Source organism: Harpia harpyja, chromosome 4 (assembly GCF_026419915.1).
Source record: "Harpia harpyja isolate bHarHar1 chromosome 4, bHarHar1 primary haplotype, whole genome shotgun sequence".
In the NCBI taxonomy this organism is placed as follows: Eukaryota; Metazoa; Chordata; class Aves; order Accipitriformes; family Accipitridae; genus Harpia; species Harpia harpyja.
Genome location: NC_068943.1, coordinates 67,566,123 through 67,591,431, shown reverse-complemented (window position 1 = coordinate 67,591,431; position 25,309 = coordinate 67,566,123). Strand labels below are relative to the sequence as shown.

General features: G+C 42.3%; 1 protein-coding gene across 6 annotated transcripts in view; it reads right to left on the bottom strand.

Annotated features, from left to right (window-relative positions):
• AIG1 (androgen induced 1) overlaps positions 1-25,309 on the bottom strand; it is a 125,928-nt gene that overhangs the window by 5,070 nt on the left and 95,549 nt on the right. For all 6 annotated transcript variants that reach the window (XM_052784565.1, XM_052784562.1, XM_052784563.1 and 3 more), the window contains one exon: positions 8,604-8,719. In XM_052784565.1, the coding sequence (XP_052640525.1) occupies positions 8,604-8,719 (116 nt within the window). The remainder of the gene's footprint in view (positions 1-8,603; positions 8,720-25,309) is intronic.

Genomic DNA, 25,309 nt, shown 5'->3' with positions numbered 1-25,309 from the left:
TGCTCAGTAGAGACAGGCTGGGGCCCGTGAGCTGCTGGGCTCTCTTCAAGAATGTAAATCTCTTCCTTTCTGACCCGGCAATTTGAGAGAGAAGCTCACAGTAAAGCACAGCTAGAGAAGACTCAGCAGCTGCGCAGACTACTATTGATAGGGATTTCCATGTCCGTATGATTTGCTTCACTTGCTGATACTTTTATTTGTTTAAGGAAGACACTTGATCACTAGATCAACAGTCATAGGCTCCTGAAGGGCAGAGACATAGAAGTCCACCCAAAACTGTTACCATAAATGCCCGTCACACAGAAAGTACAAAATCCCTGTTTAACGATTCTCCATCACCCTGGAAATGTACATGGTTGTCATAGCTTCCCTCCTCCTTAGAAAAGCTTTTATTACAGCCAAACCCTTAACAGTTGGGACACTTCATGTAGGAATTTACATGTGTCAGTAAATTAATCTGCACAATCTAAATGCAGATTAAAAACCCTTTCTCCAAATGAGTTCACATATGGAAAATGATCTCTGTATTTTACAGCTGTTTTCCACAACATTCTTCTGTGCCAGAATTAACGTGACAAAATAAAGGTATCTGTGAAAAAACAAAGGGTTCCTGTGTATCCCAGGTTAACAGGGGATACCATGTTCCTCTTGATCAATGAAAAAGATGGGACAGCCGGGTAGAAGGTAATGGGATGTGCTCTACTCCCAGGTTGGCTTAGCAGGGAGTGTCTATTATTGCTTAACATTTTTCAGTTTTGTTTGCTTTCTTTTTATGATGATTCTGTGAAAAACAAGCTCCAAGGAAAAAGCTCAGAAAAAAGCCACTGCTTCTTTTTCACTTCTTTTCTCTGGTGTGATAAAACTGCCCAGCACTAGAAAGCACCTTTACAGAGGGACTTTTCAAGGGACCTTCTAAACTGTACCTATGTAGCCAAATTCATGAACCAAGTAGAAGTGGCATTTACTAGAATGCATTTATACCGGAAAGAGGAAATATTTTCTAAATCCAACCAATGAGTCACTGATAAGCTCCCGAACGTCAGCAATCTCTGATGAGTTTGGTCTTTGAGCACAGCTCATGCACTCTGCTGCCCAGCACAGGAGCCCATTTGTTGCTTGGCGATACTGCTCGTGTGTTCAGCGTAGCTGTTGTAGGCCTGTCCCCAGTGCAGCCACACCACAGGAACTCATGCTTTGAGCACAAGAGGTACTGAGCACCACTTGGGAGACAATGGTCACAAACCCATGTGATCAGCTGCCCTCATCTTCCTTAAAATGAGCTGCACCATGCCGCTCGCTACATTGGGATGGAGTAATATTAGCCTTCTCTCCACTGAGCAGTGACACACTGACTATTCCCGCATTGACTATACCACAAACGGGAGCAGCAAAGGGACAACTGCTGCCATGGAAACCTCACCTGATGGCCTTTCTTAGTGGGTTCATTCCTGCTTGAATACAAGCTATCTTGATGCCGCACAATAAAGGGCTGATCAACTGTAGGCATAAAGCTTCCACACAAGATTGCTGATTACTAATGTTAATGAATGCCTTCAACGTTGCAATTCTAGTAGTCGTTATTCCTGTCCAATCTCATTATTAGATAAGCACAGGGGAGCATGCATTAAGAGTTACTTAGCAGTGCAAATCTAGATCCAATTTAAGACCCTGTTATTGAACAGGTATAAAAAATGGGTCGTTTAGATAAAAATAAACCGAGGAGAAAAAGTTTAAGCTAAAACTGGACCGGCTACTTTTGAGAAGATAAAATTTAAATTGAACCTCCCTGTATTTTGGTTCTGTGGCAGCCCACGTAGGCATAACTGTGCATTTTCAAAGATGAATGCGTTATAGGTCATTGAGCTCATTTAGCCATTCATTAGAATTGGTAAGAAAAGAAGGAATGGAAATATTCACACATTGTATTAAAATTAAAATTTCTGTTAAAAAAAGTGGTGAATTTTGGACATTTTCAACTAGCTGGTGTAGAAATCAGAAAATGCTATTTGAAAGCACACAATATTGCTTCTGTTTAAAAACTGTCAAAAATTTGACTCTAGTTTTTTTCACTTCTAGTATACAGTAGATGTCTATCTCTCCTAACAAAGTAATCAGGAGGAAATGAAAACTATGTAGAGAAGATACACATACATTTATTCTTTGGCTATAGGTTTTTTGTTAATGAGGAAAAGTAACTACAAAAAATTGTCGGAACCTTGTGATTTAGATGTGCTCTACCTGTTGCTTTGAGTAATGCAGCTGTTGCAATGGCATATGTAAAACTAGTCCTGTTAGAAGCAAGCTCAACGCGTTGATATAATGGCAGATAAACATGACACCCAAAAGATTTTGCAATGGGAGACTTGTTGCAGAAAATGGTTGCTCCCTCATGATGGCTGATTTCAGCTACAGGAGTCTGAATATACTTGCACAGGCATCACAGCTTGGCGGCATGTTGTGGTCTGAACTCTGAGTGTCTCCACCCATTTCCTGCCCAAGTTGAGTCCTTCAGCAAAATCTGCAGCCAAACAACAATCAGTACTATGTGTTCTGGAAACAGGAACTACTAGATGAGGGGCTGTGTAACTTTTCAAGAGCAGTGAATGAGAGGACACAGAATAATAATGCATGTCATGAAATGGCTTAAAGAGCTTCCAATGCTCTTCCTCATAACAGAAGCAGCACTTCAACAGAACTCAGAGACAAGAAATTCAAATCTGATAATGGAAGTATATGATACCTAATTAACCTCTGGAATGCTCTACCCTATCTTTCAGTGACACATCACTGAAATCAAGATATTCAAAAAAGTTTTGAAGTATACAAGTTTGGAAGTCTACTTAGTCCACTCCTCTTCTCTGGGCTGTATCATGCAACTCTAGCAAGCTTCTGAAGTCAGGAGACTGTAAAAGCAGTAAGAATGTGTACAGTTATGCTTAAGTTGAAGGAGTACAAGGCATGTAAACCATCAAGACTGAAGGATCCAAGCATCTACTTTTTGACATAGGTTTTGGAAGAAAACTTCCCTTACAGGCTGGTTATTCCAAAATCGCCTGATAAATCTCCTCCTGAAGCATCTGACTTTAGCTACAGCTAGAGCCTGGATACACGACTACTCTGATCTACTATGGCAGTTCCTTTCTGGTTACTTCTCGCAGCAGCAAATCCTTTCCTGTATCTTCTGTGCCATTCAGGTTTCCAGTGACTGGCAGAAAGGAAGGCTGTATCTTTGGTCCCAAACAAATCCTAGGCCAGTTCCCGTTGTGGCTACTCTTTACTAAACAACAGAATGTAGGCTTTTTCTATGCTTTTATTTCATTATCTTTTCTAGCATCACTCTCTTCCTTTTCCACAGAAAGTGAGAACTTTACCCAGAACTATTAAATCATGGAATGTCTCCCAAAGGAGGTGACAGGCTTACAGCAGCTGAGTCATTCAAAACTTGAATGAACAAATCATTTGTGGTTACAGAGTAGGGACCAACCCTGTGCCTTCAGAGACAGAAGCACAATGACCCATACTAAATCTGTTCTACTTTTGGTTTCTAATACTTACTGATATAAGGCACATTTTCATAAATCCTCATGATTCCCCCCCTAAAAAAAAACCCAATCCCATAGGATGGCTTGATCTGCATCTAATCACAATTGTTAAGATCTCAGCCACATTAAGATGCTGGGCTTCTTATAATACCAGCCAGCCAGGCCTAAGTCACCTATACCAGGAATGTACACTGTTTAGAAATTTTAAAGACTAAAAACTAAGTTCAATAAACAGTCATCAGTCAGGAAATAATAGCAATCATCCTGTGTTATTCCAGTTTCTTATGCTGGATTCTTCTCCATTGATCTGAGTGGTGCTGTACCATACATAGGTCATAGGACTGTGCTACTGGTATGGAGTGGCTTATGCAGAGCAGAAATTTGTGTACAGGTAGCTAGAATGACAGAAACTCTGCAGATTCGCTGCAAGGTGTTGTCATCTTTAGAATTAATCTATTTTGATAAATAGTATTTAATTTTAAATATAGTAATGGTTGCTATGCCTTCTTGAGCTATATTTTATTGAGCTGCACAAGCAAGCGAGAATGTATTATCCATGCATGTCATCTGTGATTGTACTGCTGCTTTGACTAAAACATTTGAGGATGTGGAGGTGGAGGTGAGCCAGAATGTAACAGTCCATAATGGCTATGTCAGACCTAATAGGCTGAGGATCCATGCAGCCTTCTCTTGCTGAAAGCACTTCTGCTCTCCCACCCTCCTTCTGGGTCAGGTACAGGGGATGCTAATCTTCTCCTGGCCTATTTCTGCTGCTTCTACTTCTTCCTACTCTTTCCTGTTCTGAGCAGCTCTGGCTCCAACTCTTTTCTCCTCCTCTGCATTGCCTCATCTATCACCCACCTCTCCATCAGCCTTCCACTCTGATTTCAAAGCCTGTCTCCCTCTCCCCCTCCCAGCTTTTCCCACTTAGTTGCATGATTTCAGCTTTCAAGCTGCTGACCTGTGAGCTGCACATTTCCTTACCCATTTCTCTTTTAACCCATGGTTCTAGTTCATTTCTTTTACTTGCCTCAAGGACTTTTTGGTTTTCCCCAATCACTGATTCCTCTGATCTCTATTGAACTTCTGTCCCCAGTGGTCACTTCCAAAAGCATTCATGACCCCTCCCTACATACAGACCCTCAGCATACTCTAGCACAGCCATGCTCTGTCTCTCCTGCTCCACTGGCACCAGCCACCTCAGAAATCTTTCTGGTTTCTCAATCCTGACCTTCTTTATCGATATGGCTGTCAATTCCCACCAAGCTTCATGCTCTAACTCTCCAGCCCTCTCTTCTGAATGTCAAGGTTTGTCCTAGCAGTCCGCACCCTTATCCCTTTGCCAACATCTGAACATCTGCTCTTTCTGATCTTCCTCTCCTTCTATGGAGAATTGCTAGTGGAAATCCTGCAGCAAGGCTGACAGCATCGATCTCAAATTCATTCCAAATTCTCAGTGTACATTCCTTTCTCAAATTCTTTCAAGAAGAATTCAGGAAATTACCCCATCTAAATGCTCTCCCTTGGCAAATCTACAGAACTCTCCTCAAGTCACTTCAAGAGAAACTTTATTTTCAAATGAAAGTTTAAAGGTACCTGAGCTCTTTAAATAGATTTATCAAAGAATGAATCAAGTCCAAGCTTGGCACATGTGGAGGCAGCTCCTAGTGGATTTGAGATAGCAATAAGAGAGCAGATCAAGTCTTTTGCTCCCAAACATATAGCCCAGCACGACTAGAGCAGTGGAGTCAAGTTCTTAGGGTCTGTTTTTTGGCATCCCCAAGTGCTCAAAAGCAGAGGGAACATGAAGACCATTTTAAATAAATGTATTTGTCTCAGTTTATTTTAGGGACATATTAGGCTCTGATATTAGTTACCATGAGGTCATTCTTATTACAAGGAGCAACACATTTCTGGCTCTTTTCTGTTCCTTGACAACCAACTCCATACACCCATTGGCAGTATTTTCTGGTAGTACTGGCAAGCTCTTGGGTTTTCTTAGCACTGTCTAGATTTAACAATTCAATACAAATTGTGACCTTTTCAAGCCATGCTAAATAAAGCCAATCGGCCTTTCCCGTCTTATCCCATGGCCTTGATCGTGAAAGTCCATGTATGGTCTGCAACAGGCAATGCTAGTCTGTGAATGTTCTGCCTGGGCACAGTTTCTTAAGAGCAAGGGAGAGCTCCCTCTCATAGAGAACGCATGAGCTAAGTGTGCCTACTCAAATGCTCTCTGACTGAGGGGAGAGAATGCAAAAAGAAGAAAGAAAAATAGAAAATGGTTTTACTCTTCAAGAAAGGATGCTTTTCAGATAACATGTCTCTGAATAATGCTCAGGAGATATCAAGTTATTTAGCTATGTTCTTCCAACTTCAGTGATTCTATTCAGAACTGTTTGCCTGTTTTCTCATTTATCAAATATATATAATAGAAGCTTGCTATTCCACTATCTCTTTCACATGTGAAAGATTCAGTCACATATGAAATAAAACAGAAGCTCTCCTCTACTTGGAGTTGAAAAAAACGCATGAACAGAATCAAACCTAAACAATATCCTTCTGTATGCTCCTTTACAGTACAAAGTGCGACATGATACATAAATCATGTAGCATGGCAAGAAGGTTTCAGCTGAGGTGGGGAAAGAGTTCAAAATTCAAGGGCAAAACATAGAGAACATCTGATTAGCAACTGTCTCCACTTTACACTGAGAGGGGTGCAGTGAAAACATTTCTGCTGAGGGAAAAATGACATAGGGAGAAGGACAAATTCTCAAGTGGCAGACCCCTAACTTCTAGGTAAAAAAACAAACCAAGAACTAAGCCCCAGCAGGGGACCCATGGACAACCAAAGGTACAAAGGAAGGAAGTTCCACCAGGCTGTATGTAACTAGGTCATCTGCAGGTGTAGTCTAATTTTAATGCACTGTGCTAACCTTGAGGAGTCTAAATGGTACACGAACAATGGCAGAAAATCTGAATTAAGTAATTCCAAACGTTCTAAGTGATTAAGGTCTCTACTTCAATGTGGTCACTTAACAGCAGGAAGACAGTGGACCTCAGCTGTGAAAGGTAGGCACACTCTGGGTGAAAGAGATGAAAAACCCTCACTTTTCATACTTTCTGGTAGATTTTCCCAACCTGTGAATGTGAGATACATTGTATTGATATCATGAGCCAAGATTTGGCTTGCAGCCTCAACCAAATCTTGGATAGAGGCTTCAATAACACTTGCAGGCTGAAGACATGCAGAACTTGCAGATGATGGCACAGTGTAGCTTGTGTCTGCCTCCAGTCTTCCCCAAGGACCTTCTTTCATAAGAGTAGAGGGAGAAGTGCAGAATTTTGCAGGATGACCTTTAGGCTGAATAAGCAATTGACCCAGACCATCTTTAGAGAAATCACAACTTGGAAGAAGGTAAGTCACTTGTGAGTAGCCCTATCCATTTTGGAAATAATGTACGTGTAGGCAAAATCAATAAACAGCAAAAGCAAAGGGAGACCATCACAGGCTGTAACTGGGTACCTGTTTAGCAGTTAATTTCTTAATGCAGAATCTTCTTCCCCTGCTTTACTTGTCCTACAATTTCCTTTTACCTTGTACTTGTAGCTGTAGGATGTTGATGCACTCTAGTAGGCAGGATCAAGCCATGTGAGTATCACACTGATACTGTAACAGATTCTTAAAAGATTTTAAGACACCTCTGGTTTTATTTCACTTGCAGAACTGGATTGTTTCAATTTTCTATTCCTATTGAATACTATTGCATGTGTCTACTCAGATGATTTTGAGAAAACAGGAGTTGCCACAGGAGGTCAGATCACAGGTATAGCAACTCTGCCAACCTGTCTCTAGGCACCCTTCAGAGGAAGGTCAAGAAATATCACAGTTAGGCATTATCATAATGGGTTAAAAAAAAGTAATAACTTTCTCCTGAAGGACTCCTTATGTGCCTTTTTGCATGTGGCTGTCCTTATCTTACAATTACAAATATTATTCTTTTTTAAGAAGGATATGTATGTTTATAAAAGCAAATGGCAGAATGTGACTGTTGTCCTGGGACACAACATCCCACTTCAGCTGGATTACTAGCATTTTATGATCACTCAGTGCGCGTGGATGTGTATGAATAATGGCCTTTCTTTCATTGGACCAAAGGGGCAAGTTGCATAGCTGAAGCAGTATGACAGTACTGCCTTGAGCCTGTGTTCCTCTCTCATTAGTTTTATCTTACTTGACTGGTGGAAAAAGCACTTGACTGGTGGAAAAAGCAGTATTATCCACAGTTTTGGAAAATAGCCTCTTAGCTGAGGGAAGGGTGTTGTGAGGTGAGAAGAAAGAATATGGGAAGTAAACAGGGGGTCATCAGATGTTTGCAGAAAGGATAAAGGATATATGGTATCAAAGGAGCATTGTAAATAAAACAAAGGTTTAGTGAAAAATAAAATGCTAGAATGACCAAAGTAAATAAGCTCTGTCATATAAGTCAGGTGCTTGAATAGAAACTGCCCAAAGACTTAATTTAATGTTGTGTAAGAAAAGTTATTTCTGTTTTAGTTTAATTTTTCACAAACATTTGCGTTTTTTAAAACAAACTTCAGAGTGTTTGGATTACTGGCTTATTCTGAAATCAATTTTACAGAAAGAATTTATGAACTAGTAAAGAAAAAAGACAGTGTTCTATCTTTTCTGTTGCCGCTTAAATACTGATGCAGGAAATCATTTGCCTATTCTCAATTTTATTTGATAGAACAAAAACCCTAAGCAATAAAACTAAGGTCCAAGAAAAACATTTAGCTTGAAAAAAGGTTGAAAAATGTACCCTTGGAAAGACCACTGCTTACATGGGATTGTTCAACAAATTCCTGTTGTGTGAGGTTTGGCATATACTTTCTAAAAATATAAGCATCTGGGGAAACCAGACAAAGCCCAGGTCTTGGACCAAACGAGGCATGCAGCGTGAATCTGTTAGCGATTATATCCATAATGAAATATGTGTCCAAATTTAGCAGTACAAAACCCCCAATACAATATGAAAACACAGCATGTACAGCCCTTACCATAAAATATAGCCAACAGCGAAGGTGCATACTGCAGCCAGTCCACAGCTCCTGCTGGGATACTGATGATGTGTTGTTCTCATCTCGATTAATACAAAGGGCAAAACTGTTGTATGCTGAAAAAAACAAAACAACGGGGAAAAACAGGTGATACAAATGATTCTCACTGCATTTCCATGCTAGTTCTACAATAAGAAACTTAATGACAAAAACCTGAAGACAATTTCTTGATGGTTAGAAAGAAAAGGTAAAACGACTCTATAGCTGATCAATAACCCAAACAATATTGTCACTATAACATCCAATTGTTCAAGAGAGCAAAGGAAAACTGAGTGAGCAGAATGTGCTTTTCTTTTTGTCCAGGAATCCAAGGCAGATACTCAGTAAGTAAAAAGGGGATGTGGGATGAGGGGACATGGGTCCCAGTCCCAGTTGCAGTTGCTCTGTGATCTTTGCCACATCACCTCGGTTATTTTGACCATTCAAGTTAGGAGGCAATGCATCTGATTTTCAGAGACTCTAAGCGCAAACAATGCCAAATGAATGAATATAAATGGAGGTATTTAATGCTTCTGAGAATTAGGTTTAAATGTATCTCAATCTGCGGACTTGAAAACAGGGGACATATTTTCAAATGATAGCCTCAATACCTCTGTTCCTCCATCTGTAAGACAGGAGCAATTATCTTCTTCAGAAAGGTGTTGTGAATCTTAATTTGGTAGTTGTTGTGCAAAATGGTTTGAGATTCCCAAATGAAGCATACGAAAGCCAAAGCTGTAAAAACCATTTTCAGCCACTTGTCTTTATTTAGCTGTGAAACTCCTTATTTTGTCATTTTTCCATACACATTTCCTGCACTGCCCCTTCTGAGAAGGTCTGTTCATCCAATTGATGTCAGCAGCAAGAAAAATTGCATCTAGCCTGCCCCCAACACTCGATGTCTAGATTTCAGAGTGCTGGCAGGCATGAAAATATACATAAGTGAAGAACAAATGTGCCAGGAAATAAACTCCATTATTTCTGAACACACAGCTCACCTAGGACCAGCATTATCGGCGACTCCAGAAACATACCCTGCCTTGCCACCATGGGGCCAAGTTATCGCTGGTGTCTAAAGGGAATTACTTCGGCTGAGAGCTTGGCTCTGGGGCTTGGTGTGACTGTGACCGTGAACTCTCCTGCCCAGTCCACAGGGAGGTCTGCAGGTGCAAGGACTGCAAGGCCAGCCTAAGCCCTAAACCAGGTTCAATCCTTCCCCAAGCATTTGATGATCTACTGGAAAAGAAGGTTATGGCTTACGTTGGCCATGTTCTGCCATCAGATGCGCACACGCAGTTCTGGGGGGATCTGGAGGGCCGGATTTTTAAGTAAGTTTGTAATAATTATGCTGTAAACCCACACTGATTTTCACCAGCGTGAAGACAGGGCAGGCATGGAGTAGAAATATCCTTGCATGGATAACAGGTCCAAATAAGAGAAAACAGAGTAGGGTCTGAGCCTTTAACAACTGCGGAAAAGGAGGAATTGTTTGAATGGGAAATGATAAGATAATGGAAATGCTCTGGCTCAGAGATGTAACATAATTTGAATCGGATAACTGCTCTGATTTTCAAGGCATTAGTAATTAATGACTAGCATTTGGAGAATGTCAGGTGGGTAATACAGCAGTTAGGGGAGCTTTCAATTTCTTCATCTTTTAACAACTTGTTCTGCCCCCACCCCTTTAAACAGTACAAATCAGCATCAAGGGAATGCAAAGATATTTCACATGTGGTCTGCGATAGAGGTGCCCACTATTAGATGAGAGGTCTATAAACTGCACAGGACTTTCAGAGTCCATTAACAGGGACTGACAGCAAAGCAAGCCCTGGAGATTCACGTGTACGTCTTGCATCTGTGTGGAAAAGATCTTCAGACAGAGATCAGTACCTCACTCTGCACAGCCCCAAAGCAGGGTACCTGGAGGCTGTGCAAATGTCTCCTGCCCTGCCTCCATAACCTCTTCAGAGAAAAAACCAGAAGACAATGAAGACTACTAACTCCAAAACCCACCCTTGATATTCCTTGTACGATGTATTCTTGCGATCCAGTCACTTAGTCTTAACTCTTCACTATATGGATGATGGTTACAGAGCTTGTGAGCTCCATTTCTCAATTGAAATGTTTACTGCTTTAGATACTGCTTGTTGATGCACTCTTAGTTGATGATAACAACTCAACAGCTTGCCAATTAAAAAGTAGTTAAAATAATTTCAGCAATCAACCCTTAATCTAGAGCCCTCTTCTCCTTTCCCTCCTCCCAACTCCTGTGGTTATATAATAAAAGAGGTCATTATTTTCCTAAATTCTCACTTCTGCTCTTTTCTAAAGGTAACGGGGGGGGGGGGAGAGGGTAATGAGCTGTATCACTAAAGAGTTTGTGCACAAAATCCTGTTAAAAGTACAGTGCAATTAAAAGTATAAGCAGAAAATGAGACATGTACCTTTAATCTTAGTCTGTTATAGCAAATGTCGACGCTACCTGCAAACACTGCAGTTTTACAAATCCAGAGTATGAACTTTCGTTTAAAATGTTCTAGTGAAACTGTCACTCTAAAAAGCTGTTTCAGATCTTTACCCAAACTACAACCAAGATAAAATTTCCCTTTCCTACATTTCAGCCCCTCCAAAAACCTTAATTTAAAAAACATGAAATTTTGTAGGCAGGGATACCTTCTGTCAAACAGTGCCAATTAAAACTCTGGAGCTATAATTACAGATTTGAATCAGACTGGCACCCAGACTCAAGTCTAGTGAAGGTGAGCAGGGGTCAAATGGGCTTGGAGTGGGATCCATCAGGTCTGGGATGTTGGAGGAGGCCAGAAATTTCATGCCCTCTAACGTTTTTTGCCACCTGATTTCTGAATAAACTTGGGCCAATGGGAATCTGAGGCTTAGAGAGAAAATACCATTGATGCGTCCTTGACCTGTTTGGTAAAGATCACACCGTGCTGATCAAAGGTGCCCAACTGGTGCTGCTGGGACTGATCCCTTTTACTTACTGGCAGGCTGGAGGACAGCACAACATTTCTCACCTTGTTTGTTGAATTATCTCCAGGGGCTTACTTGAGAGAAGAATAAGGAATGAGGAAGTTCAAATAACAAGGAGGTTTAAATGGTAAGGATGATTAGCTGCTGTAACAGCTTTCCAGTAGTTGTTATTTTGCACCATTTAAAGTCTTTAAGAAAAGGGCAAATTTATAATTAGAGTATAATGACTAGTACAGTATTATAATAGTAGTAAACTATGCCAGCACTAGTAATCAATGCTATATTGATAAGGCACTTTTATTATGGACTAAGTATTCACAAGCAAAGCTGCATTTTTACCTGGACATTTAATTCTGCTCCCACTGAGATCAGCTGCTCCCGTGAGACAGTTTTGCATGTATGACTGTGCTTACACTAGCGGGTACGTCAGGGAACACCATCTCCATCATCCAGGAAGGCGACACTCGCTGCATGTGTGCCCCGGGGTGACCGCAGGCTTGCGGTAGCCCCCAGCCCTGCCGGGACAGCAGCGAGGGAGCTAACGAACCCTATCGTTAGGCCGAGCTCTTAGCTTGGGCTCAGTAACTATATCTACTTGCAAGAAAATGTGCCCTGTCAGCTTCTCCCGCCACAACTGTGGTGCTACCTGCCGAGGTGCCCTACCAGCCACAAACCGCTTTTTCTCTACAGTGCCAAGGCAGTGACCCTCAGACCCATTTTTAACCCCTCTCTGAAGGATCCATCTGCCAAGACCGCCTTGTGAGCTGAAGCATGGCTGTAAGACCCCATTACCCGGCCGCAGCATTGCCCTGCTCAGAGGCCTTGTGCCCCATCATTGTCTGTCCCCGCAGCGGGGAAGGGAGCTTTGACAGATCTTTATGCTTGCTAGGTCTGCTAGCAAGTGCTGGTCTCTGCAGAGCAGGAAGCTGCAATTTCCTCCCCATTGTGTGCTTCTTCCCAAGGTCCTATCACCTACAAGTGGGGAAGAAATTTGGCTTGCTGAATCTTCAACTACTGGTAACGATGCATGAAAACAGAGAGAAACCAGCCTGACATGCGGAGCTTGGGTGGAATTTGCAGGAAGGTTATCATATGGAGAATTTGATCCAGAAAACACTCGGGAGACTAAAGGAGCAACCTCTGAGTGAAGATTAATTAGCCCACAGTGCAAAAAAAGCCACCCCGAGAGCTGCAGGTGAATTAATTCCTAGAACCACTGCTCTGCTTCCTGAGAGAAACTCTGCTCATTAATGACTCTTTAAAAGATATTTTTAAAATACACACCACCTCCCACATGGTATGTATGTGCCTAATGATATTTGAGACTGGAAAATCGCATTACAAATAGGCAGCACATCTGCAGTGTTGGCTTGACAAGTTGAGCTTTGATGGAGGACTGTACTTCCCCATTTTAGGTGTGTGCTGCAACAGGTAGTTGGAAAAAAAGATTTTATGCAAATCAGGTACATTAAGAATGAGTTCTGTAATAGTCTTTAGGCAAATTAAGTGCTCATTCTTGAAAGCCTGATTATATATTTTATCTTCCAACCAGTAAGTGCTGCTTTTTTTAACACTGTTTTCATCAATACCTTGCTTGGCCTTTTCTCTTCCCTTAACTGTGTTTTAAAGGTAATGTTAAAGCTTTTCGAAAGGTGCTAAACTGACAGCTTTGTGTAGGTATCTTCTGTCCTTAGCACAAACATGGCAGTGCTGCCTTCCCAAGTCACTCAGTCCTGATCTGCAGAGACTGTCCAGAACTATCTTTACAACAAGGTGTTCCCTCTAAAAAAGCATCTGCTTTCTCAGATGCCCAGTCAGTACGCAGAAGTCCTGCAGTGATTGTGAAACCATTTGGCGATCACGTAAATTGTGATTATAATTCACTTCAACCAACAGAAGACTGCAACTTGTTACTCAATTTGATCAGACTAAAAACTACAGGGTATAGGACATTTTAGTTCAATGGAAATACCGTGGACCTCTACTGAGAGCGCTTCAGCGTGACATTCGGCCTGCAATCTTAAGAGTCAGCGGAAGCCCAGTGACAAGAAATGAGGCCTTGCAGCTTTGATGTCACCAACGCTTTAACTGATAGGACTGGGAGCCTCCTGGAAGTGCTGGTGCTCCCTGGAACAAGGAGGCTGCAGATGGGTCTTCACCCACAGAACTTGTGCAGCCCAGGACCTGGAGGGCTGCATCTGCCACTCAAAGCTGTGTCCGCGTCAAAGCCTCTGCCCTGGCAGGGACAGCTGCTCTAACATCTGCTGGAGAAACTACCCTGCAGCACACCACCACCGCCCCTGAGACTTACACTGGAGTGAATTTGACGGAGGCCCCCTTCTTTACACCCTGCTGCGCGAACGGCTGTGCAAACTGCTGTGTCTGCTGGCTGCCTCTGCTTTCTGTCTTTCTAAATTCCTCTATAAAATCCAGTTTCTATCAGTGGGATGTTACCCTTCACTTTTTTTTGTTCTGAACTCAACCAGATTACGTGTTGTTAAACAGCAGCTGCATGTCAGAATGCATGAAGCGATCTGTCTGCATCTCCTTCTTTCTTACCTCTCAGGGGTTTGTGCAGCACCTTGAGATTAAAGGTTTTACAGAAACGACCAGCAAAATTACCTATGCCCATTAATTTAAAATCTTAATTTAAAATCACTACCGGTGTATTCACCTTAGAAACCAATACTAATAGACCTAAAAATCCCTACAGTTGTAGTCAGCACCATTTGTAGAATAACAGCAGTAATAAAGCTGCATTTTCCACATGCTCCTAGCAAAGTAACATGGAGAACCAAATCAGAAACGAGTAAAACAAGAGGCACAATTATGATTTACTTGTTGAGAAACTTCTGAGAAAGGAACAGCTGGCAAGAGAGTCTTTATGTGTCATCTGAAGGATGATACCTTTCACCGAGGCAGCCTAATCCATAAAGAGAGCAGCAGGATATCAGAGCTGGGTGCATAATAAATTGGAATCCTTGAATGAGTCTGAGCCCTTCTGAGACTGAAAGCACTGGTAGCACTTTTCCTCTTACAAATGAGAAATTACGACTATTAACTGAGACACGCTGATGCACAGGATGCACTCCAAGGCAGCCACAGACAGCTCATTAATAGTTATTGTAGGTTGGAGGGAGGAAGAAGTATTGTATGATCTAAACAAAGACCAATACCCTGTAATGCCACAAAACACACAAAAGCCAGAGATAACCATTTTCAATCAATATAAGAGTGTAGTGTTCTTTGAAAAGAAAATTAACACTTCCTCTTTAATATTACCCCCTCTTTTCCTCTTTTCTGTAGATAAATACAGTGGACATGGCATATCTGACTTAACAGGAATTGTGTCTCTCCCTGCATACCTAATGTTGACAGATTTGTTCTCATTGTTTTCTATGCAGTACATACTATATATTGAAATAGCAGTGTCAATCTGATCTCACTCCTATGACTGTACTAGTGTCAGGGAGGTTATATATACATGTTTATAGAACTTCCACAGTGCCAATCGCTGAAGCACTTCAGCACCTCAAAAGCATTACTAAACACACCCTCACAGCAGCCCTGATCTGTAGGGGCATTATATCCTATCCCCATTTTGCAGGGGGGCAAGATGGAGATGGCATGCCTCACTCAAGGTCATGTAGGGTAGCTACAGAGGAATGGAGAACCGCATTGTATTCCTCAGTTCCATTCCTGGGTGTCAGCCTAAGATGAGCAAGCACGTATAAAGAAGTAACAAAAATTTGGTATGAAAGCCAATCTACTCATTCAAGTTTATAGCTCTGAGACATCTTGGCCCTTTCAGCATCTCTCAGTTGTTACCTTGATCAACCCTCTGTCCTGGTTCTCCTCTGCGTTTGGAGGCTTCTTCAGTTGCCTGCCTCTGAGCTGTCTGTCTCTCTCCCATCTCAGCTCCTGCTGCTTCAAGCTGCTTCCTTGCAGCTCCCATCCTACCAGCCCAAGTGACCCCTCTGTGCCCTCCTGGCCCTGATTCAGTAGCTCCCAGGGTGACGCATCCTGACTTCTGTCTGGGCCTCCTTCAGTCACCACACGTCCTCCCTTCACATCTATCAGTATGTTTGGCAGGCACAGGTAATGCCTTAACTTGACACATCAAAATCTAGGTCACTTGGATTTGAAACAAGATGATGGCAGGGACAGGACGGGACTGGACACAGCACATCGGATATAGCAAAACTGTGCAAAACCAGTGCCACGTTGCCAAATGGAACAGCATTGCTACATGTTTAATTTTCTTTAACTGTATAATTCCATGTAACTACTTTTAATGCATGTCATGTATCCAGATATCATTAAACACATGCAAAGTGCAATGTCACATAAGTCACCTCTCTCCTTTGGCTGGGATCCCTTAACTAGGCTTTTTGTTCCTTCCATGCCGTGCCCAAACTCCCCAGTCAGCTCCCGACAGCATGCACCGCACTACCATTAGGAGGCTTTTAAAATACAAGAGAATCAACAAAGCCCAGGTTCTGTGCACTCAGCCACAGGTGAGAAAACCCTGCAAACCCCAATTTATTTTCAACCTCAAGTCCTTATTTTTGCCACAAAATCCTTAGAAAAAACACACCACTAAAAATGCGGAACATACACACACATACACCCTGTGCAAGGATCACTCATTAATTGCAATGTTATGCAAAGTAGTTTTTCTATGTATTTTGTTCAGCTTATTTGCCTCTTACCAGTTAAACCACTTGCCCTAGAATTTCTTAAACTACTATTTGCAAAAATGTTTATCTAGGACAAGAAATATATTCTTGTCTCTTACAATTATCCTTAAAATCAATGTTTATACACACACACAGACGCGCGCACACACACTTACATGTATCACCGAGATTTAATTTGCATGAATGAATGTTGACTGTTCATGCAGGTCATGCTGAAAAAGTGCTAGTAAAGTCATTGAGCCTTATGTATTCCTAGCACAAAAATCACTAAAGGAAGCTTGCAGATGTATTTTAGCAATGATTTAAAACAATTTTACTCATATGGAAAATAGTATTCCTCTCCTTGAAAAGCCAACTCCTTCCATATCATGAGTCTAATTGCACTGGCCTCAAAAGGAGAAAATAATTTGTATCAATATGTTTTCTAAATCTTTTTAACTGACTTGAAAAGTTTATCTGTACATAAAATGTACCATGTTAAATTCTAATATCTGGCAATCTCCCACGGCTAGCAATAAGCCTTTCACAGAAGGGTATTTTTGGCTTCATGATAGCCAAAGTATCCTCTTTCTAACCTGAAGACGTTGGACTCTGAATCTGTCACTGGTCCAGGACTTAATATTGCTTGTCCTGGGCTTTGGGCCAGTATAATTTGGGGAAAGAAATTCCACATTTGGGAAAATCAAGAAACCATTATTTGGCAGTTTCTTTTTCAAATGGTGGCTCTTTGATGCTATTTGGAAATTTAAAATCTTGGAAGTGGTTACTGAGGAGGTGGATTTATTGGGTGTTGTGCAGCTGAGGTAGCCAAAGGTCAAACTTTGGTCTATCACATGGTGACTGCAACTATCTGCAACTTGGTTCAAACAATTTATCTCACAGACATTGTCATTATCTTTATTTAATTATTTCTTTATATTATACATGCAAATTCCTTTAATAAATAACTCTAGAAGATGTAACCTCCTAAGCTTTTTTGTTCTCGTATTACAGAAACCAGTACCAGACCAACGTGAGTGTGGTCTCGTTACTGCATCCAGTGATCTGTCTGTAACCAGTTTTGCCTGACGTGCATTGCCCTGGGTCTTCCAAATAGCACGTACTCCAATGCAAGGCAGAGGTGCATGAGGGAAGAGCTTCTCAAGCTACGGTGCACGTGCCCCTGGCCAAAGCACTGCACTAGCATCAGCTCCGCGTTCCTCCAGCCTGTGCAACGGCGGAGGGCTAAGCTGTGCCACAGTGGCTGGGCACCAGCAGCTACTGCCGAGTGACCTGATGACCGGTGACAAGCTGTGCCCAGGCACCAAAGCAGCTCTCACCTCCGCACTCAGCTTTGCTGATGGCACCTGCTGCAGGAAAAAACCACTGCTGGTCTTGCACTCTGTGCTCAGGATACAGAAGCCAGGCCAAGGCAGGGTCTAGAGGCACCACAAGATTAGTAAGATCAGGAGTGATGTGCTTTCAGTGGGTGAGTAAGGCACTAGCATGTGCTGGGGTGTGGGGAAGAGAGGGATTGTGGTGGGGGCATAGTGAAGGCAGGAGGCATGGGCTGGGGTCCTGCATTTGTTAAGGGGCAGATGGGGCAGCAGGTATGGTTGGAAAACTTGTTGAGGGGGAAAATAAGTTTGTGCAGGAAGGCAGGGGAAGAAAGACAGAGGTGCAGCCCTGCTTGTGTGTCTCCTAGAGCTGCTTCTCCTCTGCAAAGGCGGCACATAAGCAAACAAGCCTGGGGAACATCCTGAACTAAGGTCTTCTGTCACGAAAACACACTGACATTCCCTACTTGTTTTACCCACTACATGACATACTTTATTTAGGAGAATCATTCCACTTCAGATACAATTAGTTCTAAATGCTATTGTTCATGTTAAAACAATTGTTATTTTGATTGATAGTAAAAGCTTACACACCATAGTAAAGGCGGCAATGTCGGACACAAAGACATTACAAAATCTATAACCTGACCCTTTAAAACCTGACTTGAACCATCAGATTTGACTTATGAGACTAGTTACAATAGTGCTTCATGCAAAAAGCATTACGTTAATGCTGGATCAGGCAAAGTTGCCAAACACACCCTGGCATAATTAATCAAGAATATTTCAAAAACAGATCACCTCCAAGAGGTTATTGATTTCCTGTCACGACATGTTTTCCTCATGAGGTGCTACAATGCTATGTATCTGAGATGTGCTGGCGTTTATTTTTCAGTGACTAAGCCTTGATCTATCTTCCTGGATTCCTGCCACTGGTGCACTGACATCTGCAACTACTCATGTTTGACAGTCTCATGCATGAACTATGTGGCTTCCAACTTGGATGGGATTAGTATAGGAGACTTTCTGAATACTTCAAATGTAATTGAAAGCAGATAAATACAAGGGTCTCAAGAGGGTGGCATACTTTTTACAAATGGATTCGCGTTAAATCACGTGTATACATGCTTAGACTGAGAAAGATCTCAGTGTTAACCAGTATAGCATGCAAGAAAGTGATTGCCCTTGTTCTTAAATACATATGAATCCCGATAATGTCACATCTTTCTAAAATCCAAATATGCTGCAAGCCTAAAGTGTGGTTTAGACAAGCATGAAAAGGTACACATTTGGGAAGAAGGGTGGGGGAAGAGGAATGTATTCGGAGACTGGCAGGTGTCTTGCCTTTCATCCATGCTTGAACTAAGGCTTTAATGTCTTCTGTGAACCATCCCTGCCAAGTGACGAGAGCTGAAGACAAACTACACAACATGTAACTCAAGATTATACTGTATAGTGTCAAATGTCAGCAAATAAGAAACGATGTTTTCTTTTAGAGCAAAATTCAACCACATTCCTTACATAGAACACAGCTCTATTTACCTGATTTTCTCAGTAAATGTGGACATTGATATCATAATCTGTAAATGTATTTCTGTACATATTTACTGAATACTGTAAAATAGAGGATGTAAATAAAACTGACATTAACGCTGCTGTACACAGTTTATCTTTCACATTTCCTTACTTTTTTAGACTTTGAACTCTGCAAACATAAGTAATCTTGCTTTAATGCAGATAATGCAGAGTTCAATAAATCTTTTAATGGGAAATGGCCTGCTATTTCCTGCTGTCGAATACCTGTTTGAGGATTGCAGTGATGGGCAATATATGAGCATCACAAGAGGACAGCAATACTGAACATATGTGAAATCAAAGGGCTCCAAGATGATGAGGTTGCAGTGGAGCCGTGATACTCATAGTACTAAAGCTATGAGTTGTTCTCTGGGTTGTCTTGCAGAGTCTGGCCTGATATTTTCTGTTCAGCTTAACCTTGATATGCCTGTCTCTGCTTGCCTCACTAACAGCTCTGTCCCCAGACCAGCTGATCTCACTGAGCTATCAGTGACCTGCATGGCTTTTCTATTTTAGATGTGAAAAAGGAAGAAGAGCTGGAGGTGAGATGTGATTCTTCTTACCACATGGTAGCATTTTTCCTAGCAAGGAGGGGAGCAGAACTGTTGCATGTGTAAGGTCAGTGGTTCCTGAGAGAACAGTAGGTGAGCAGGAGGGTTGCAATGGGATGAGTGGTCTCATGTCTCATACTCTGGAGAACCCTGGAAGAAGGAAGTCTTCTTGCTCTGCCTGGTGTCGCAGCTCCTGCCATGGAATAAAGTCCTCAAGGACTTCTGCTGCAGCCTCCCAGCAACAGAAATCAGCTGAGGTCTGAAGTAGTTAATGTGAGGTACCCCTTGGACTCCTTCCCAGGACCCTGCTAAATGTGGTCAGAGAAGTTCATCAGTTTGGTGATACTCATAGTATCATAATGCATTTTTCTGGTACTAGAAAATGTATCTATATTCCCCTGTTGCCACAGGGATTCCAGACAGAACTTCCTTTGCAGCACCTGCTCATAAAGCTGTACAATCAGTCATCTGTAAAGTTTTGCCATGTATCCTTCAGTTGGTCTGATCTCTTCTGTGTTGGGGGATGGATGCCAGTTTTGGGACTGAGGTCACCCAGACATGCAAGTGTTTCATGACACTTTACCTTTAAACATAAGAAATATCTGTTTTTACTGTGAGGGTGATCAAATGTTGAAAGTGGTTGCCCAGAGAGGTTGTGGAGTCTCCATCCTTGGCAATATTCAAAACCTGAGTGGATAGTGTCCTAGGCTACTGGCTCTTGCTGACCCTGCTAGAGCAGGGGGGTTGGACAAGACGATCTCCACGGGTGCCTTCCCACCTCAGCATCTCTGTGATTCTATGACCCTATGTCCCTAATTGCCCAGCTGTTAGGGTCACTGGCCTTTATATCCAGTCTTGTCAGTCTGCAGTACCTCTTCTTCCATCTCCCCTCCCTGGCCAACGTTGGGTCTGTAAAAAGTTGCTGCATTTTGTACATGGTCTTTGATGCCATCCCTTTGGTTCTCTAGGGTGAGAGCAAAAAGGAGAGCTGAACCACCCTGACCTGCAGTATTTCCACCCTGTGCACTTCAGAAGTCTCTCTTGTTCAGAATCTAAAAGTATTTTCTAAATAGCCCTGTAACTGTCACTGTTTGGTAGCTGAGGAACAGAGAAATGACAGGAAGGCCCCAGTTCTACATGTGGCTTCCTCACTGTTAATGATCCCATTGTGTGTGAATGTGTGTTTGAGCTGGAAGATTATGGAAATGCCTCTCAGGTGGGAACGGACTAGCCTCACTAGACACATTTTGTAACGTTAGCTATAACATTGTTCTGTTGAAACTAAAATACTCAGTGACTACAAGTGCAAGAATTGCAGAGTAAACCCTTACAAACAAGGAAGATCACTACAAATGTGTCATTGAAGAGGGATAACTGATTCTGAGCTGCCTGAGATGATCTGATTGACAGAGGCCTTATACTGGAGAATGGCATCTGTTGGGAAGGGGAGAATGCACATTTAATTAAAAGCACTCCAGCTCCACAGCAGTGGTATTTTCCACTGGGAGAGAGCAATAAGGATAACCTCATTGCTAAGGGAAAGACCAGAGAGCTGCCTGAAGTACACCGGGCCAGGGTGCAGGTATGGGAGCCAGCATGGCGGGCTAGGTGGGCGCAGGAAGCTGGGCAAGAGAAGGAGACCTCTTGAAAACAGCAGGTTAGCTGAGAAAGGCTGGTTAGGGCCTCCATCTCCAGAACGAGAGCTGCAGCCACCTCAGCTGCACCAGCTGACAGATTTGCTCAGATTTGGGTCTGTGCCAAGCCAGGACAATAAGGTATGAGGAGCCCATGGTGGAGACAGCAAGGATGGGGGCTACTCTCCCAGGCCTAAGACGGAGGACTGAGTTAAAAGCATTGCAAAGGCATGCCAGAAGGAGAAGAGACTTACCTAATACTGTTGGTTTATTCATCACGGGCTTCCCCACGGAATTTTTTTTTCCCCACCAATAAGGTTATCTTTGCTTTAAGCCCTTGGAGCCATTGCTAGCAAGCAGTTAGGCACTGCTGCTTAGGGGCACCCATGTGTGTAATTCACTTCTGCAAGTTTCTAGGCGGGGTCTTGTTCCAGCCTTATTTTCAGCAAGAATACTTAAGTGATCGAACCTGGCCTGTTTGACTGGCAGCAGTGCTGGGCAGAGAAGGGTACATAATGTATGCCCACATCAGACTGCGCGCTCCACCCTCGTTCCTCCTCTGCTGCTGCTGCCACTGCTGCTGTATTGCATTCTTAGTGGGTTACTAAACTTTGTATTGGCATTTCTGCAGAAGGTACCTGGCAGTAGACTGGTATTAGTATTTTAATTACTTGACCTATTGGCCTACCTTGTTGAGCAGTCTTCTTTAGCCCTATAACCAACTTCTTAATGCTCTCCACTATTGAACAAAATACAAGGAAAAGCTTGCTGCACCGATGAAATGTCCAACAGCACTGGAACTACTATAAAACGACTTGAAACTATATTATGGTCCTTAGATAAATCTTAAACTTTAAACAGCTATCTCTAGTACATTCTGCAGTGCATGACACTGCTTTCTCATCTCAGGAATATCAGTTACTATTCTGCCATTTTACTGCAAAAAAAAAGAGCAAAATATAACTAAAACCCCAGACTTTCCAGCGAACTGGGACGAAAAGTATATTAAGACACCCTTGATAACCCAGAGCCACTATGGGATCAGCAAGGATTATCACAGTATAATTCCTTGTGATGGTGGTATATCATTAGTCTTATTAATAACTAACTTCTGTCAGTATGCTTTATAAAAACTCCAATTAACCCTTCTAACATTTCTGTCAGACAGTGGGAAAAAAGAAAAGCACTTTATCAGTGAAGAAATGCCCACAAAGAAAGAAAAAGCATCTTGTCTAAACCAAGGTGATAGGCAATCAGTGATGGATTTTGTATTGGAATGCGGGTGTTGGCAATGCCTTTGACTGGGCTCAGCCCATGTCACCACACCGCTCCCCTGTCAGGAGGTCAAAGTCGCAACAGTCCTGGTGGGAAGTCCACAGCTACTTAAGGGCTTGAATGTACTGACCTCATGCATTCATGGCAGCAGGAGAAGAAAATCATGTGGACAAAATCCAATAGTTTAGGTACCCAATCAAAGCAGATTATTTCAAAACTTTTTATTAAATGTGAGCACATCTGCCTCTCTAAACATCAATGTAGACATGCTAGAAGGAACACAAAATGGCCAGAGCAATACTTGGGCTGTTGCCTGTGAAATTTATTCTTGTTCCGACTCCTCTCTGCTAGTGAAAGCAGAGAGCAACTGGGTGCTTAAAACTAATGGACTTCAGCTTCAGGGTGACTTTAGACAGGGTCCATGAATTTAAGCCCAGGCTTAGCAGCATGCATCTAAGTGACTCATACTGTCAAGATTGAAGGATTCATGGCACGCCTTCAGCTAGGCATATCTTGGGAAGCAGAAAGGATTCAGTAGTAGGTTAGGGAGCCAGGAATATGATAATAATATTTGGGAAGGAGTTCCTGTACTGTTTCCAAACTCCCCTTCCCAGGAAAAGTCAACAACACATTTAGGAATAACCACAAGTCTAAAGAAGCTAATAGAAACTGCACTTTGGTGTCCTCCTCCAGTCTGCCTTCAGATGGGATCAAGGGGCTGAAATGACTCTAGCAACATTAGTGGATGACCTCATGGTGGCTATGGACATACTACAAACCCCTATGCCACAACCACTGTCTAAACAAATACTCACTCTGTCTCTCCCACACAACAGCTGGGAACCTGGCAAACACCAACCAGCCTCTAGCACTCCTGTAAAGCAGGGAAGCAGTGTCCATGTTTTAAAAAGAGCACTGAGTTATCAAAACTGTAAATTCTTTGCACACAGTACATTAAGTGGCAGCACTAAGAACTGTGCCTTGATCCTTCAGGAAACCTCTAGTGATCCTTCTCCTCTACTGGTAGCTGAGACACAAGTTTCTTCCCCCAGGCAGAAGGTTCTCCCTCTGTGCTGGGGAGAATGAGCCGGCGGTGAGGCATGAGGGCACTCAGCTGAGCCCTGCTGCACAGCTGGGTACTGGTGACTGAGGGGCATAATGCTGCAACTGCTTCCTTCGCCCAAGCAGGACTTAAGGTGCTCTCTACTGTACTTCCCCCAGTGTACTTTACAGATGATGGACTGGTTTTGGCCAAAAAATGGAGAGGCCTTCTCACTCTGCATCTGGGAGAGGTCAACAGCTCCTCTAGCCAGTAAATCCTTGTCTGAGAGTTGCAGATATGGTATTAAATCAATTGTTTACAGCTGCTTTTGTGGGGGAAGGGTTAATACAAAAATCTCTTATTTTTGAGAAATGAAAGCAATGTGGATTTAAGCTGTTTTTTTTATCTTTAAAGAAAAAAACAATTCCAGTTTTTCCCCTTAAAAATAAAAAATAATTGCAGTATTTATTTGATTCAATCTGAATAGCCATTTTTCATTAAAAAGTAGTCTGAATTTAATATGTGACCAGCTCTGGTGGTAAAGTAATTGACCAGTGCTGTTGAAAAAATGTCCCACTGCCTACTAGAATTCCTTTGTGAAGAACAGATGCATCTAGTGGGGCTGAAATATTTGGAAGATCTTGCTAAAAGTCATTTTTCATCAAGGACATTAGCACTCTATTTGTCAAAGCATTCAGAAAGCTCCTTAATTCTGCTGGACTCATTGCTAATGCTGCTGCCTATGTTGGAACAGTAATAATCTCCCATTTAATAGGAAGCCACATTCTTTCCTTTTGGGTGAGGATTTGCAAATGGCAGTCTATTCATTCATTTATCAATTCCAGATGTATTTAATAGCCTTTCAAACCGAAAGTGGGGAAACAAAAATTAGATTAATTGTAATATGGCAACAGTCTTCAGTACACTATACCATGCTTTCTGCCCTCTAAGGGCTCCTAAATCACTTCAGCTACCATTTTGGTGCCTTGGGTGTATTGAGAGCAGGGAAACCTCCAGCCCTGACTTCATTTGGTATGAGCCACCACCACCTGAAGCATTCTTTCTCCTCCTATCTTTCCCCTATCTTTTCTCTATAAAATCCCTCCCTCCCTTTCTACTTCCAGCCTCACATTGACTGGATGCTACTCTGCTCCTCCATTCTCTCTCCACTTGTGCTGCACAGTGTGAAGCCAGGTGTTAACATGGGCTTCATAAGTGGATGTCCTGTCCAGCTTTTGGTAGAGAAGAAATTTCCCAGCCTGTCCTGTCTTCCTTCTTTATGCTCTATTCCAGTATCAGACACAAGAGAAGCTACCACTTCATTCGTAGCCACAGCGAGAGGCAGGCTTTCTAGAGACAGTGCATCTATGAAGTCCTCCAAGGAGGATAGCTCATGAAGTTGGAGAAAAAGCATTCTTGGTTAAGGATGCTCAAGTTTAAAATGTGGAGTGGGAGAAAAGTAAATGAACCATATCATTGGTATTTTTAACACTGTGAAAGGCAGTATTTTCCCAGTCTTGCAAGGACAGAAAAAAAAGAAAAAGGAAGCAGTGGCAAAAACCAAACCAAGCGAGCACGCAGAG